At 41.2% G+C, this 18,560-nt stretch overlaps 1 protein-coding gene across 6 annotated transcripts in view; it reads left to right on the top strand.

Moving 5' to 3' along the window:
* The first annotated feature begins 1,640 nt into the window (after positions 1-1,640).
* tox2 (TOX high mobility group box family member 2) overlaps positions 1,641-18,560 on the top strand; it is a 104,561-nt gene continuing 87,641 nt past the window's right edge. For 2 of the 6 annotated variants that reach the window (XM_046851192.1, XM_046851168.1), the window contains exon 1: positions 1,642-3,492. In XM_046851192.1, coding sequence (XP_046707148.1) covers positions 3,391-3,492 — 102 coding nt within the window. In that variant the 5' untranslated portion in view covers positions 1,642-3,390. Of the gene's footprint in view, positions 3,493-18,560 lie in introns of all 6 variants that reach the window. The other 4 variants (XM_046851175.1, XM_046851178.1, XM_046851218.1 and 1 more) reach the window with 4 other exon arrangements.

Raw genomic sequence — 18,560 nt, 5'->3', positions numbered from 1 at the left:
ACACACACATACACACATGAACATCTAAGCTGTTTCTTCTGGCTTTGACTGGTTCCACACACCCATGGAGTATTCCATCTGTGACTATTATTAAGCAGGTTCCCACTCCAGGACCCTATCTCTCTCACACACACACACACACACACACACACACACACACACACACACACACACACACATGGACACTACATGCTGCATAAAAAGAAGCTTGATATACATGCACTATCCTAGAGAGAACACAAGCATCCCACTGTGATGACAATAGCAGCTCACCCATGCCAGCAGACACACAAACACCCATTTAAGAAAAAAAAAAGCTTTGCAGATATTTCCTACATATATTGGCTGGTTTGCTCAAAGTGAAACATTTGATTCGCCGCCAGAATAGCTTACATACAGACTCGCCGCAGTGCATTTGTATAGGGAGTGGTGCACCGTTTCAAACACAGGGCAGCTGCGGAGGATTTGCTTCTCCTCAGCGTAATAAATGGGGATGTTTATTAGCTCCTAATTATTGCGTAATGACATACACCGAGAAAATGTGCTTGAGATGTGAGCCAGATTGCTAACACATCAACATGGGCCACAAATCCTACATTCTACCAGCAGCTTAGTTTCTTCCCCAGAGTTTTTTTTTCTTGGTCTGAGATTTCCGCACCCCATTGTGTGACTGTCCAGTGGACCTGGAGCTACACACTGCTAGAGTATTTGAGTGGCTTTTTTCCAAATCCACAACAACTACTGCATGATGACCCGAGCCATGCTGCAAGGCACGCACTCAAAAAGTCAGCGTTTAAACTCTGAAGATGGACACCATGTGGTCAAGGCTTTGGTATTAGTCATATTAAAGGGGCAGTCTGTCGTTTAGACATCCCCTGCGCTGACTGTGCTGACAATACTGATGCTTACCCAAATATGAATGGCTGATGGACTTAGAACATGATGCAGAGTCAAATTTGACCCAAACAACCTGCCAGTCACAATGACCACATCCAGTTATGACTAATATGCATAGTAAGAAGTCAAGAAAGCACAGTTTGCTGACAACAGATATGGTGGCCTTTTTTTTCGGGTCTGGAACTGCGATCGCACAGTGTAGACCATCATGTTCATCAACAAAGATTTGTTGCAGCCCAGAGCCTGACTCCTAGTACACAGGCTTTGCATACCTTGTTCCATGAAAGACATGGACTTCGTCACTACCTCATTCTCAAAACCTTTCACTCACTGTGCTTCTTACTTAATGGGAGGTGGTAGATCAGGTAATAAGATGTTGGACTTTTACACAGAAAGATGTAAGTTTAAATCCCAGCACCACCAAGATGCCACTGGGACCTTGAGCAAGGCCCTTAACCCCTCACTGTTCAGATGCATAAAAATGTGATAAGTAAGTTGCTACCTGATTCTCAAAACACTAACCTTTCTTCTCAGGACCATTAGACACTGTCCAGTTCACATCTACACTAGGGTATACAGTGTGTGGCGGCCAATGCATCGATACATAGTGAGATCACATCCCCTTTAACCAACTGAGACTGGAGTTTTGAGTTTTTGGTTTAAAGGGGACGTGATCTCACTATGTATCGATGCATTGGCCGCCACACACTGTATACCCTAGTGTAGATGTGAACTGCAAAACTCTAGCGCATTATTTGATGGCTTGGTGCATGCCTATAGGGATACTTACAGTGCTTTCACTTTCAGGGGAAGTAGTAGCTCAGTGGTTAAGATGTTTTAATCCCAGCACCACCAAGATACCACCGAGACCGTGAGCAAGGCCCTTAACCTTTAATTGCTCAGTCGTAAAAAAAAAATTAAGCTAATAATCATTGTAAGTTGCTCAGGATAAGGTCATTTACCGAATTTCATACATGTAAATGTACTTAAAGAATCTGATCCTTGGATTTTGGGGAAAGAAACAAGGAGCACCTTTACCAAAACAGAGACTATATGCCTTTCGTTGGGCAATGCCCCAACATGCCATGCCATATCACAACCCTCTCCTTTATTATAACACCCCTAGAAAGATTGCACTGCTGCTACCTGATTCTGTACTTCAGTTTTAAATTCATCAAGTTTTCCTGGTCAACTTTTAACATCTTACGAGCGAGTCTATGCGTCTACGTGTTAGTTAGATAAGTGTTAAAACCACAGGTGGTTAGAAGTTGCTCATGTGAAAGCAAAACCATGATTAAATTAATTGGCTCAAAATCCACACCCGAAACTATAAAATATCATCTTTCCAGCACCTGGATACTGTGGTTACCTGGACTGTGATATTAAATGAGATTGAAATGGGAGAAATTACATCTATCAAACAGCTCCAACTTCATGATCACGATCTTAAATGTATCATATTGTAAATAATAAAGGACCTGTGAGCATATCTCTGACACTTGTACAGGTGCATGTTTTGATACAGGGATTAGAGTATATGAGCTGGTATATGGGATACAGTTTGGGCATAAATAATTAATCTTGCTGAAATATGATCCAGTTTAAAGATATATGTCACAAACGAGCGTGTGCAAAACGTGAATGCACTCCTGTGATGCAAATCCTGAAGATTGGGCACACTGATTGGGCAAATCCCAGTGCAGCCATGTTTGTCTTGAACTTGTTCATTCGATGTACTGTCCATTTCCGGTTTTACTTTCCGCTAATGATGATTGATTGTCAAGCTTGGTACCCCGTTCTCTCTCTCTCTCTCTCTCTCTCTCTCTCTCCATCTCTCATGCTCGCTCTCTCGGTCTGTTCCTTTTCCCGTCGGCAGAGGTCGCTTGGCGTTTCCCAATGGAGCCTGAGCGCATGGACGCGTTCTCCAGCTACTTACACCCCGAGTGTGTGAATTTAATACCAAAGCCGTTCACTGCGCGCGAGCAGCACGGGTCTCAGCGCCGTGCTCGTGAAAAAGGTCACACGCACGCAGTTGTCAGCTTTAAAGTTTTGCTCTTTTTCTCTTTTTCATTTCTTATCATTCACTTGAATAGCAGAGTGCACTATTTCCTGCCTTCTGAAAGTGAACTTCATTATGATTATAAATATTATTAGTATTTTTGAATAGCGCTCGGTCCTGGTGAACACATCCAGAAGTCAGTGCATTAACCTTAGGCATAAATAGAGCGGCTGATCTGTGTTTTTATTCGTGCTGAAGTGAAAAACCGCGAACGGATGTGAGGAAAAAAGAGCGCCTGGAGAGAGAGAGAGAGAGAGAGAGAGAGAGACTCAACCCCTTTTTTTCTTCTTTCAATCGTTCTGTTTCTTTTTTGTTTGGGTTAACAATAGAGCAAGCGCGCGCCCGAGAGAGAGAGAGAGAGAGAGAGAGAGAGAGAGAGAGAGACTCGTAGACGCTGAACCTGTTTTCATGCCTTCAGTGGAGCGGAGCGGGCGATGGATGTGAGATTTTATCCAGCACCCCCTTCGAGCGTGGGCTCCTGCACATTATCCACCGACTCCAGCCTCGCCTCTCTGGACTATTATCACTGCAACAAGGTAATACCCCAAAGTGCAACCATGCTTTGCATCTTCTCCTTCTTCTTCATCTTCTTTTCCTCCTCCGTCGCGCGCTCCCGACTTACTTTCTTTCCTCGTTTTTCCCGAAACGCGCTGCTGGTGCGTCCATGCCGCGCGGCTCAACTCCGTGTGCGGAAGTTGTAAAGCTGGCCGGTGGGTCCCGTACCTTCTTTTACCTTCCTTATTGTTCCTTTAGGTGTGCAGGTCGCAATTACAAAACGCGCGCGCGAGACGCGTCCGTCTTAAAAAGGCAATCAAACACACACACGCGCACACGCATGCACATGCACATGCATGCATACACGAAACGCGTGGTCCGGGACGAAGATGGGATGTGAATAGTTTCCAAAAAGCAATCCAAGCGTTTGAGTGGCTTCGGATGAAATTGTTTTGGAGGCGAAAAGGCGAGCGCGCGCTGCTCTCTGGCTATTGGCTAATTGGTGGCACAACAACAAGGGCGCGTGGCTGAATTTGACGTCGAGCCTCTGGAGACGGAAACCGCGGCTCCCGACGTGAGAGGATCAGACTGCACGAGACGCGCGAGTTTCCACGCGCCCGCTCGTCTCGAAACTTTTTTTTTGCATACAGGAACAGTATTGTGTCGAAGGGAAAATTTGTGCAGGTTTCGGCATGCAAAAAAAATATATATATTAAAAATAGTAATGTGCATTTGCGTATTTTTGTGTTTTTTTGGTGTGGGTTTTTTTTATGGGTGCTATTTCTCCTTGACTTCATGCTCTTCTTGGTCCATGATGCTCAGCTTTACACTTGATGCCGCTCGAGCCCTGCGAAAGTGACGTAGGCGAGCCTCCACGTGCGAGCCGAGTCCGGCAATTCATTACCGCGCCGTCTAATTCTTTTCTAACCGCCTCTCAGCTAATCGGATTCTCATATTGGTCAGCGGAGGGCAATGTGCAATGCACAGGACGCTATTTAAACCTTAATTCCAACACAATAAAACGTTTCATTCATCCTCCCGCCTCCTCCCCCAGATCCCACCACCATCACCATCTTCATCATGATATATACATATATTTATATATATCCCGTATGACCAAGCAGGCGAGCGCGCGCTCTATTTTTGTCACCTGTTTTGTTGCACACAAGAATAGTGTTGTTAATAATAATAACAATAATAATAATAATAATAGCAACATGCTGAACTCAGAACGACACTGAGAAGACTCGTGTCTCTGGGCCATGTGCAGAAGTCATAGGGCGTAGGCTAATCCACGTTATTGCAATATGAGATGAGAATAGACGTGTGTGTTCGGAGTGTGTATCGCCCCAGGGCCTTAAAGTCGAACAGCTTGTGAGTTGGTTAGATGTTCCTTCAAGGATGGGATCTTTTTTTAATTTAATTGTATTATATCATTTCTTTGCTTTAATGAGTTAGAAAGTGCACACTTCACTCACGTGGTGTTCAGAGAACTAAAGCCGGTGTGTGTAAAGAGTTCAAACTTCTTCAGCTTTCAGGTCCAAACCAAACATATTCACATAACCGGTGTTGAGATGTGTTTCAAATGTGAGCCAAGTCATCACGCGCTTGTAGAAGTGATGGAGAACATTAGTTGGAAGCTCTGCATGCACTTTGCGTATTTGCACAATTTGTGTATATCTGAATAAAAACATAAAACAAGCATGCTGTACTGTATCAAATCCTTAAACAAAAAATGCAACAACTCTTGCATGTAGGTAAAGGCATGAATGCTTTACGATCTTTCCAACAGACAGTATTTTTTTTATATAATGTAGAACAACGAACATGTCTGTTGTTATAGCTTTATTTCTATGGTTTGCAGCTGCTGCTCTTTGAAGACCAAGGACATATTTTAATTAATGAGCTGAATGGTGCAGCGGTGAAATTGCTTTTGAATTGCCGTTCTGAGGGCAGCACATTAAGCACAAAGGCATCTGTGATCGATCTGCCACCAAACCCATCACGTCGTGTCAGTTGTCGGTGGTTCGTCCTGGTGACTCCCTGCTCGTGTGCGTATAATGGTAATTCGTACTATGGTCACATCCAAGTTGGAGTCTTTGGACATTTTGTTTTCCAAATCACAGCCACAGAGCAGTTATATTTAAACTTTCCAGAGCTGAGCACCGAATAAAACGTGAGCACGGCAGATGTAGTCTCTCAGACAAAGGGCAATGATAACTAAAAAGTCATAAGAGAACTATAAGCAGAGAGATGTAGGATACAAAATGGATAGAAGGCCTTGATGTATGAGTTGTATTTGCTTTGCTCTTCACCCTATGGTAGTGCACTTAAAACTCCACATCTCCCCCTGTAAGTAACTCATAATTTGGTGATGTGTGTTTATAGAAGTGTGTCGCAGAGTTTAGCTTGTGGGTTGGAACATATGGAAAAGATCAGCCGGCGAGCCAGAGAGGGTACAGTATGCCGACTGCACATGCTGAAAAATGATCTTTTTTTTTTTTCTTCAAGTGGACATTATGCAGCAAATTTGAAGGGAAACTTCTGCTCTCTCTCGGCCACAATGGCCCCTTTATGTGAGCCTGCTTTAATAAAGCAAATGTTCAAAATGTGCCTGGAAGGTTGTGCATCCTATAGGAGCCTGCATGTGTGTAATAAGAGCATTGAGATATGCATTTGGGATCTGTGGCATCCCTTGAACCGGATATGGTTCTGCAAAACTAGGCCAACTATAATGGGCGGCTCTCATTTCCTGTTGCTAACATGTTAATGTGCTCTAGCTGCCGTGTTCTAACATCTACTTTTGTACACTGGATCTTGCAGTGGAAATGGCGGGTATGGAGGAAACCCCACGTTATAAGGAGAAATTAGGCCGAGAATTAATACCGTGGATTCTTTTGTGCTGTGCTAGCTCACCTGAAAGTGGTGGGTGGTCGAGGATGAAATAATGGACTGCTTGTTGCTGTAGGAAATTTAAATTGTCTGTCAGCAGCAGCATTTGGAGGAGAGTGGCATAATCATACAAAGGAACAGATACACACGTTGGTTTCTAATAAAGGTCCTGCGCAAGAATCTGTTAAATATGTTTGCCACAAAAAAAGAAACAACTTTGCATGCACATAAGTAGCTTAACCTACTTAGAGTTCATAAGCACAAGAAAAACTTTCTAAATGCCTCTTATAATAAACCTCTTTTTAGCATTGTCTCTACCTAATGTAGTATAGCTCACTTTGGCTTGCCTTAAAATAAAACACTGAGCACTGTTATCATCGCAAACCATTCAAATGCAGTCACCAAGGAAGTGATAAATAGACGACAGGCAGTCAAGTGATCATTCGAGCGCTTATGTCATGCATCCTGTGATATGCATGCAGTGGTAGGATTTTGGAAGCAAAAAGCCATGCGTTTCTACTAATTGTTTCATAGGTGCTGTGCTGTATATTTCGAGCCCATGCACATTTCACAGTCAAGACTAACCTAAACTGGAGTCTATCTGCAGGCATTCTCCTTTCTCCTTTCTTTTTATTTTGATCTGTTCAGTTGCAGTTTATCTATGCGTTCATGTTGAACTCAGTATTGCTGGGACTGAGATTAGCTTGCAGCTACAGCAGTGTGGCAACCATTTTGTACAGTGGTAATATAGAAAGCTATTATCTCTCACAAATTCATTTTATATCTTCTCTCTCTCTCTCTCTCTCTCTCTCTCTCTCTCTCTCGTGTGTGGGTGTATTGTTTGTTAAGCATACTCTCTATGCATTCCTCCAGTAAAGGCCATCTCTTCATAAATGCATGTTTTGTCCAGAGAATATTTGCTGAATGCATTATGATTTGTGCATATAGCCCCGGGCTTGTTCACTTCGCAAAAAAAAATGAAGTTGGAAAGTTTATGAGAAGCCCCCCTCTCTTCATTCACCTCAAGAACAGCCTCCAAACATACACCCACCACCACCCCTACCACCACCTCCACCTTCATCACCCCCACCACTCACCCTACTTCTAACCCTATTGTATAGCACCGTAACACACTACAATACAAACCTTCAGATGAAATGAGACAAAATCAAGCAAACACAGCACTAATATAATCAGCCCTGCCAAGTTCAACAATATTAATCAATGGTTTCGAGCACGCTCAACCACTTTTGGCCATTAGCGAGCATATTTGGAGCACAGTGTGGCAGGAGAAGTGTATTTTCAAACATTTACAGTAAACAGGAAATCATATTTTGAGACATAATCCACTGTATGATGAAGCATAGGAGAAACAGTACCTATGTTAAACAAATATGCGCTTTCGTTTCACGTGATGCTGGATATAACTTAAGGAGAAGTCATCGAACAGCCGCAAATTATGAATCCAACCCCCCCAACCCTGCTTTAATTGCATAGCAGTCTCCAACTTAAAGCATATGGCCCAGTTTATCCCATCAATATAAAGTTTCAGCAAACTTTAAATGACACTTTCAATATATTTCTGAATCACTAATCAGTGAGGGGGTGGGAATGACAGCGTCTCTCTTACCTGCCTGATGACTGTAAAAGACCTTGATTCATTTAAGGATACATTGAAGGCCCATTAGTGATCTCAGCACATTACTCAAACCTCTGCTTTCTCTCTCTCTCTCTCTCTCTCTCTCTCTCTCTCTCTCTCTCTCTCTCTCTCTCTTTCTATTTCTCTTTGTTTCTCTCTGCAGCTTTTACTTGTCCACTTAAGCCAACTAAAAATAACTCCAAGCAGAGCAATTACTGGAACTGTGTAGCACAGCACAGAACCAGAGTGTTAATATATGGCTTATATGTTTAAAACATGTAACAACATTCAATGTCAATAAAATCAATACAGACCGCCGAAGCATTGACGACTTATTTCATTATTTACAATGGAAACACGGCAAGAACAATCATAAGTATTATAATTCGAATAATAATAATAGTAATGGTCCGAGCAACCATTTGAGTTATAATTGAGCTTCAGATTTTGGCAAGCATTTTGACACCAGCATTACCAAAGATTATGCCAAAAAAAAAAAGAAAAGATTGCCAGCATAGGTTTTTGCATTTTATACAAATGAGCTCAAAATCGAAGTAGATGGGTTTTACTGGTGCAACTTGTAAGTTGTTTTCTGTTAAGCCAAGCTATCAGAGGAAAAAAATAGTTTCTGCACCTCCGCTTCTCGAGATTTGGGCTAAAATATAAAGCACAAACATACAAAGCCACCATCAGGCTCATGAGACGCATCATTCTTGCTTAGCCTACCTATCTATATGACCTGCAGTTTGGTCTGCATGAATCTCGCTAACAGAGGAAAATCATTAAAAATGAAGTAGAAAAATTTCTCCTAGAAACAAAAGGGTTTCAAGCACTATGGGTTTGGCCGACTAATCATAATAATAATGCATGCTACTGTGTGAATGCGTCAGTCTGTGTGCGTGTGTGTGTGTGTGTGCGTGTGCGTGTGTGCGCGCGTGTGTGTGCGTGTGTGTGCGTGCATGTGTGTGTAATGTGCTCACATTGATAATACACCCTGAGGCAAGATCTATGGAGCATATGATTCGATGGGAATAAGCCCCAGGTGTACAATCGTACTGATTTAACACGCGCACACACACACGCGCACACATACACACACACGCACACACACACAGACAAACCAGTCTGTTTCCTATATTTTGATACCTTCTTCTTTCCCTACACTACAAAATTCAGTTAAATTTTTGCTCTGCACAAGCCTTCTGTTGTTTTTTTTAATTTTTTATTTATCCTCCTGCTCTCCATCCAGCTGGTTGCACTCGCTATCAGCAAGTAAACTGTTGTTCAGTTTTCATGTACAGTGAAAAGTGCTTGTTCCTCTTTTCCTAAACTGATTCCCTACGACCATGTTTACAGTCAATATGCTTTTCCCCCTCCCCTATGACTCAACCACTGTGCAAATATAAGATACGCCATTTACATTTATTCTTTTGGCAATGCTTTTTACCCGCGACCAACTTACGAGCGAGGCAGACACAACGCAATTGTTGGCCCACAGCACTCCATTTTACACACGGCAAGGGTAATTAGGCAGAAAGAAGCAGTCTAACTGACAGAGAGACACACTAACTGACTGCATTTAAGGGTTACCTATTCATTCTGACTGGAGAGAAGCTTGCTGTGCTCACCAGGCAAAGAGCTAAACCACTCGTATTATAAAGCAAAGAAAAAGAAAAAAGGTAGACACGGGGCAAAAAAAAAAGGCTCAGCTCCGTTAGGAATATTTATGAGTTTCAAATGACAGTTATCGAAGTCCTCGTCGTGTGTGAAAATGATTCGGTTGCTCTCAAGAATGCTAGATAAAACGTCCAAAAAAAAAAAATTACTTGTAAATCTCTATCTCTAAGCCAAATTACATGTTGTCACATATTTTGCAGTGTGCAAATTATACCTTTCATACTTATTTAAAAAAAAAAAGAAGTATAAAGGTGTTTTGCTCAGAAACGAGTAGTAAACCACATAGTGTGCAGTTAAGAGGAAAAGTGAAATGTTACGATGCGTACCCTACGACTGGTGACACTTTTCCCATGGTGCGAACTCTGCATTCTGCATGAGTCAGAGCCATGCTCTAGTGTGTGTGTGTGTGTGTGTGTGTGTGTGTGTTACTCCACACGGCTGAGAGATGCGGGGGCATGAGCCGACCTTATGGTTCCCGGAAACTAAAAGTGTCCACATCATTGATCCCTCTCGATTTGATGCAGCCAGCTGACTAATATATCAGTTCTGGTTGACATTTTTTTTTGCTAAAATAAAGGGCCACCAAAACCATCAAAGTGTGATGAATAATGTCAGCATTTGCACACTTAAATAGCAATTTCTTGATTGCCAAAAATGCAGAAAAAACGCTGCAAAGCATCCAACAGCATCTTGAATTGGTCCTGTTTATGTAGCACTAATTTTTCTATTTTGAAGTTAAAAAAAAAAACTCCAGGCCTGTAGATTTATATTCTATTATTTGTTCTTTTCACTCAGGCACTTATTTAGTAGTTTCAGTTTTGTCCTCAAACCTTTTATAAAACACATATTACTCATGTTAAATTGTTTCAAACTCTTTGTTACACAAAATCTCCCTGTTTTCGACAAACGGATAACATTGCTTAATTGATATGCCCAAAGCTTAGCATTTCCGTGTTTGCATAAAATACATTGAAAATCATTCAAATAAACCATTCCAAATATTTTAGTTTAAGAATTCGGTGGGCAGCATTGGCACGCCAGCATGGCAACAGGCGCATGTAATCTAATTGCCTGAAATCCACACTGTTGTTGTTCACCTTGTCAGCCACTTTAGCTTTATAGTCCATATTATCAGTTTACAAGATGAAGAACATGCTTTATTTCATTCCTCATTTGATATTGTGAACCCACACCTGAAACTTGAAAGCAGAAAGGACTTTCAGGCTAATATTTTACATAAATGTGGTGGGTTTCGTTACAAGTATAGCAGTATACAATTCAATTGCACAAGTGGAAACACTTCAGCAAATTAAATTAAAGATATTGTGCTTAAATGATCAGTAACACAAAGTCAAGTCTGGTACAGGAAAATATTAAAGGAAATATTTTACCAGTAAAACAGTATGTTTTAGATATGAGTGGATGTATTTGATCATTGTTAGTATTTCATATGAAAGAAAAAGTAGATTGAGCCCAAAATATGGGAGTATCGTAAGTTATGAAAAGCCTCGCAATTGATTTACCTCCTGTTATTTTTTTTGAGACGCTGTACTTTGTATATAAGGACACAAAGTAGGTAAATGTATAAATTTAAGGAATGATACCATAGTCAATAAAATCTTCAAATAGTAAAGGAATATTTACAAACAATTATTTATTATTATGTTTAATAGTAGTAGTACTAATCATAAAAAATTGTTTTGGAAAATTTTCAGCAGAACAGATTTTCCCCCTTCGATGCAGTTTTGTGACGTGCATATCTCGGTCTTAAAATTCTGCTTTTTCAAAGTGGATGATTCCACACCTCAAAAACAAAGATGTGTAGCAGCGCCAGTGTCAGTGGGTGAATTTTGAAAGGTGAGTTGCAAATGGGGTCAATCTTAAGTTTGATTAACTTTTAATTACAGCTGCAAGGTGTAAAATTCAAGGCATGACCCCTCTTTCTTTCTCATTTTTTCAATGGATCTCGTGAAAGAAATCACAGTCGTAAAGCAATTTTTGGAGCTCGTAACTACTTGTGTGGGGGTACAGTATGGAAAAAGCATGTATGATTTGTGGCATTTTATATTTGTAGAGATTTGAATCTATAAATATCATAATACTTGCTCATCTGTGAAAATGTGAATGGCTGAACTATCTATCACTAGCAATGCAATTAGAGTTGAGTAATACATTGTATCACATACAAGTCTCACCAGTGGCATAATAAGAATGATGTAAAGTAAACTATCACACACCATCACACTACGCTTGGAGACAGATCAGATTTGTGATTTTTTTTTTATTTGGTTTTAACTCATTCAGGACTGTGAGCCCCTACTGGCTCTTTGCCAAGTTTCCTCCAAACACCAGACGGGGTGAACAGATGATTCTTCTAACTCTTTATGAAAAAAGCATCTTACGACACATTCTGTTTTTTGTCATCTGTTCTTTTTGTACTTTGACTGGACAGTATGCGATTTGTCAGTCTATTTTTGGTTTCTCCTCCAAAGCCATTTGCGAATAAAGGATGATAATAATCCACCTCGTTCCCATTCATTACGTCCCATGACTATATTTCACAGGCGCCTTCTCGATCACCACTGATGAGGTGTTATGGATGCTTAAGCGAAGCAGGCTATGGGGCGTTTCGCTCTATGTAACCATCTGACATGGCTGTCGCTGATAGGACTGATTAATGTCACTGCATTAGTCTGTGGTCTGGGCTAGATAGAAATCAGCCCCAGCCTTGTTTCTATATATAGTGTGGGATATTTGTTTGTTTATTTGGTTGCACATAGTTAGCGAAAAACAGCGAGAAATTGAAGTGCACACTAGTAATTAAACACTATACTGATTTTTCTTTTTAAACACAGGCCCTGCTTCATTTTATGTAGAGGTACATAATATAAAGCAGGGCCAGTGTTAAAAAAAATCAGTATAATATTCAGACACACACTACATCCAGCTACACGAAGCCTGTAAACTAGCTTCATGTAGCTGCTGTTTTGTAAAGGCTTGTCAGTAGCAGTGGGAGTGCTAGCCCAGCATTGCGCTAATTGGCCTTGGCAGAAAGACAGAGTTGGAGCCCTTGTGAGCAGGGGCCTCGGGTTTGAATAGCTGCTGGCTGGACGCTGAATAGCAGACTGATTCACTAATGCACACTGTAAATAATAATGATTCCCCAACATGGGGGGAGAAAAAAAAGGACTGCTATGGACTTCTGTTGAAAATTTGCTGAAATAGCAGAGGTAAAAAAGAAAAAGCCTTTTTTTCATCATCTGTTGAGATGCCAAGGCTTGCTGAGAGAAGATCTCACAGCTCATAACGTAGAGCATCTTAGCTGCAGGTGCTGCGAGACCAAAATACCTGTCGCTAACGAGAATGCACTCTGATTTCAGTGGCTGAATGTGAATCAGAGCGATAACAATGTAAAAGCTTTACCGTCGAAGTTAACAATGCAGTTTGAATAGTCGGTTTATTTTGACCCTTGTTGTTTCACTCATAGTCAAATTCTTTGAAATGCAACGTGGCAGTACGATTAGTAATGAGTCGGTATCTACAATGTAGCCTTAATCGCCTTGACAGGATTATACGCTGCCATGATATGCAGTGATGTTTACTTTAATTATAATATATTATAATTGTATTACAATACAAGACTTGTTAACTGTTACTTTTTTTGCATAGAAGCCTTGTTAAAACAGGAGATGAGGCACTTTTTATAATAATAAGGATTGTTGTGTGTCAAATTGTGTGTTGTGGGTCTTTAAACCCGAAATGGTAGAAATCCACATTTTCCTGTTTTTCTTATTTTCGGCTCTATATAATCAAATTGTTAATTGTGCGTTATTTATCGTGATGAGTATAAGTTTGAGTATGACCTCGAAATGAAGTATTAATTTAGGTCACCTTCATTGTTTTTAGGGCACTTTGATCAGGATCAATCGGTCCTTGATGTGGGCCTGCATTTCCTACCCATCCGCCTTATAGCTACAGTGGTGTGCGGTGGTGCTCTAACACACCCCCACCCACTCCAGGAAGTGGTGATGGGTTCAGCAGTAGCTACGACAGCAACCCCCTCTTTTATGCATTATATTTCCCCTGCTCCTCATTATATCAATGGGGGAAGGTGAACGTTCGGTGGGAAAGGGAAGGTTATTTTGCAGTGTCAATCACTAGGGTGGAAACCTAAGAGAAAGGAATGGCGGGTTAGAGACGGTAGGGCTTGACAAGATATTTTCTAGGCCACATTATTTTTCAGATGACTCTAATGTCAATCAGTGGTGTGGAAACCCAAATGAGCCCTGCCACCAGATGTTGCCACACTCCGACTGTCACTCTAAAGAAAGAGGTTTATTGTTCTAATCCACCCAGCGTGGTCGAGAACCCATAAAGTGCTGAATGATGTCTGCTCTGTCTAAGAATAAAAAGCTAAAGAGGGCTTAAAATTGTTTTTCTCCTTCAGGAGAATCCTATGCATGGCTGCCGCATACAAGTGTTCTTGTTTAATTTTGGCATTTAAAAAAATATATATTACTTTCTGAAGTATAAAAAAAAGGTGATGAAATAGCAATGGTGGAGCTGTAATGGTGCGGAACCGGTTCACACTGGTGCCATGGACATGAAAAGAAATCTATGCGAGTTATAGGCAAAGCCATTGTTTTGGATCATCTGGTACATATGGCTTCTTGGCTATGTTTAAAATGGGAAATATCTTTGTGGCAGCAGAGCCTCAACCAAACAGGATGGCATCTCGCAGTGAGCACAGGTTCTTTGTCACCCACGTGTATGTGGCTTTCAGTATTGCACTTTTTGGTCAGGAAGTGTTTTAACCCCTGCACAAGTGTGCGTGTGTGCATGTGTGTATGTGTGTCTATGTATATGTGTGTGTGCATGTGTTTGTGTGTGTGTGTGTGTGTGTGTGTGTGTGTGTGTGTGTGTGTGTGTGTGTGTGTGTGTGAGGCATGTGGAGCTGCTGTAATTCCAGAATGGACACTAGATATGTTGACTTAGGGCAGATAACAGGTTTCTAATGGCCTTCCTTTGATTTACGGCTGTTGCTGTTCTACCCTTGTGAGCCTCCAGTTGTTTCAGGTCTGTTTCACAAGGCATTTTAGGGGAAATAAATAAAGGTAATTAAATAAAAGGTCCAAGTAAAAGCAGGCAGTTATCAGCTTCTTGTGGTTGGTTTTTTTTTTGCATAATTGCCACCATTTTTCAATAAAAAATAAATGGAATCAGAATCAGCTTAGACGAAAAACAATAAAAATAAAGGGATGGTGGTGGTGGTGGTGGTGGGGGGGGGGTTTAGTCAACTTTACCACTACATACTCTGATGGTGTGTTTTCTTCCCAGCAAATAATCGGCGTTCTCATTGTCGTTGCAGTTTTGATGAGGGACTTTTTAAAGGAAGCGTTACATAAATACAATGAAACTGCATGCTTTATTTTTAGCCCACCCGCTCGCAGACCTTTCTCATCTGCGGCTTTTCAGCGAGATCTGCAAACTTGTAGTTCAAGCTTTTGAACTGTGTTTCACTTCGATATCTTAACTCAGTTTTTTTGCAGCATTTTCTATTTTTATTGGGTTTTTTTGCTTCTATAACTAAAAATCTTACTCTTTTCTGTCCTGAAAAAATGCATTCGTATAAATCTCTATTAGATTGCGAACAATGTGAACTGGCACAATGTAACTTTGTTTTTTTTACCATGGAAAAGGAATACATTGTTCGGGGAACGTGCGCAATGAAATAATGAATTCAAAACAGAAGATTAAACATAGCACAAGAACGCTCTTGTTTACCCTGCTCACATTTAGGCTTGAAGCTTACATTTTATTTTAATTTTTTGCAATTCCAAAGCCACACGCTTGCTCACAAATAATTCATCCTGTCATTAAAACAGCTCTTTTTCCAATTATGATAATTATATAGTGAACCAGTGAATGCTTCATGTTGTTTGTTTGGAGTTTTATGTGCGTTAGCTTTACGACTGGAGCGTGCGCTTTCATTTTTCTAACAACGCTTTTGTGTAGGGGATGTTTAGCTTTTGCCTTTTTTTGTGTCAGAGGAAGATTGTGTTTTTATTAACCTTGAAGTGGTTTTTGAATCCCAACAGTTCAAGCACAGACTAGCTGAAGCAGTATTAACACAGAAGTAATAGAAGAACATAAGAAGTAATAACTGGCTTTGATGTAGCTTTATATGCATTTATTTTGGTCACCACAGAGCATAATAGAATGTAGTCGAACAGTGTAAAATGGATTGTAGACGTCCACTTTTATCAGGAAATAAAACAGCGATGAGAGGAAAAGCTGGGGAAGGGGGTGGGGGGTTGGGGGGGTTGGGGGGTGTAGAGAGAGACAATTTCATGCAGGTTTGACTACCTGTAATGTTAAAAAGTTGAACGTCGATTATCAAAACATTTGACTGGGAGAAACACTAGGGACATGTGGAAATGCTTTGGCGTGTACCCGAGAGAGCTTGACCCAGAGCAGGAGTCTCACATGAAGCTAACGGCTAATGAGGAAAGACCACAAAGTTTCCCAAACTTTCACCCACTGGGGATGGAGATCGAGAAAGAGGCTCATGGTAAACCTAATGATATAAGAAGAGATGGGAGGAATGTGACTTGTGTTTGAGCAAACTTCTACATTCTCATTTCTTCATGGTGTTTATGAGAAGTGAGAGGAAAGCTATGTGGAGTCTATAAGCTAAGCAGGGGAATATGGGATAAATAAACAGAGCAAGCAAGTGGTATGGATGGAGAGGAGAGGAATGCACTGCTGGGCTTTATTGAGAAAGAGAGAGAGAAAGAGTGAGAGAGAGCAGGGTTGGGCAAACACAGCCAGTTGTCTTAGCTTCCTATGGCATGTCCTGAGCAAACAGTGGCAGAGTTGACTGGCTTTAAGCCTAGCTTAGGATTGCCTGGGGCCTCCACGAGGAGCTACCCCCAAGGCCCACACACACACATGCACACACACACACACAGACACCCACACAGCCATGCACACATGCAGTACTTACCGTAGCTTACTGTACATGCCATAGTAAAGCAAGCTACACAAAATCAATATAACCTGCTTTGTCATCTACGATCCTTTTTTTATGCACAACCTTGTCGCTATATTGCTCATGTCACGTTTTTTTCACTTGTGAAAATCCCCTTCGTGCTATTATCTCACTGTTTACAGATGACTGTCCTGCTGAGGTGTGAACTTTGAGCCGCACAGGGACCCTCCCAGCCACAATCACTACACCTTGAATTTCCTGGAACTCGCAAGCACACGAGTTCAGCGCACCACTACACCACTACAGTGTGGCTATTTAATGACAGACTTCATGTACATATTTACTGTATATTTTACGAGCCTATCGCAGTCTTATATCAAGACACAGCTATTTTGTGTCTGGAATGTAATAGTGTTTAATGGCAGCATTCAAGTAACCAGTTAGTGTAATTAACTAAAAAAAAGGAACTTTTTCGGCGTTCTGATCCCATCAAAGCTGCAACACACTCATTCTCAGTGTGTGTGTGTGTGTGTGTGTGTGTGTGTGTGTGTGTGTGTGTGTGTGTGTAGCCGTGTGCGTACTAGTGAGGAATGTGATGTGTTGTTGTAGCAGAGATAATGTACGATCACAGTGCAAACAGAGAGCTCACTCATTTCAGCTCACTCCTAATCACTCCTAATCTTTGACACAAAGACACTGGAATCTCTCTCTCTCTCTCTCTCTCTCTCTCTCTCTCTCTCTCTCTCTCTCTCTCTCTCTCTCTGTCTCTCTATACCTCTTTCCCCCACCTCTTTCTCTCTGTCACCGTCACTTCAACCGAAGCACCCCCCATCTCTCTTTGCCATATGTGTGAATGGCAGGATGTTGGGGTACGTGTGGGTTGGTAATCACATAGAGCATAGAGACACTATGGCACAGGAACTGACAGCTGTCTCTATCATGTGCTCAGCATCCTGGGAAAGCAATTTAGTGCCGTTTTATACAGTTTCACTCAATCGGCCGGTAGACATGTTTTCGTTAGCATGTGAATGAAAGTGCAGAGGCAGATATTTTTCCTGTAATTATTGGATTCTTACATGACTCACTGACAATGCTTAGTTTTGATGTTAGATGAGCGATTGAACATCTTTCTGACATGTATAAGCAGGCCCTTTCACATAACTTACTGCATGTAGTATATATGAGATTACCATGGATGGTAGCACTTAGTAAAGTTAGTACTCAATTTTCTATCAGTGAACAGTTGATTAACTTCAACAAAAAAATTATGATGCGACTATTAAGTTCCTGGTCACAAAATTGCACTTTTTTACACTATAACTATAGTACACTCATATAAAAGGGAATTATTTATAATCCAGCCTCACCCAGATGAGGATGAGTTGAAAAAAATCTCCAAACCATGTAAATCATATATTTATGGATCCGGCTTTGTGAACAGGGACATTGCTATGCTGGTACTGCTTCTAGTCTCCTCATTCAAGTGAAGAACATTTAATGCCACAGGTCAGAGGCAAACAATTGGAAAGGATGAAAAGTATTTGCATGCTGTAGCATTTCATTTTCCATTTTTATGACAATGCCCCTTTGCACAAAGCAAACCCCATGAAAATATGGTTTACATGGGTTGGAGGGGAAGATCTGGAGTGGCCTGCTATAGAGCCCTGACTTCAATCCTACTGAAAACTTTTGGGATGAATTGGAACGCTGACTGCACCCCAGGCCTCTTCACTCTACATCACTGCCTGACTTCTAATGCCCTTGTGGCTGAATGAGCACAAATCTCCAAAATCTAGTGGAAAATCTTCACAGATGAGGCAGAGGTTATTATAACAGCAAATGGGGCCACACTGTGGAATGGGATGTTCAAAAAGCACATAAGAATCTTAAGGTCAGGTGTCCACAAACTT

This window comes from Silurus meridionalis, chromosome 1, assembly GCF_014805685.1.
Source record: "Silurus meridionalis isolate SWU-2019-XX chromosome 1, ASM1480568v1, whole genome shotgun sequence".
In the NCBI taxonomy this organism is placed as follows: Eukaryota; Metazoa; Chordata; class Actinopteri; order Siluriformes; family Siluridae; genus Silurus; species Silurus meridionalis.
Note: the sequence above shows the minus strand (reverse complement) of the source record. Positions and strands in the feature narration are given on the sequence as shown.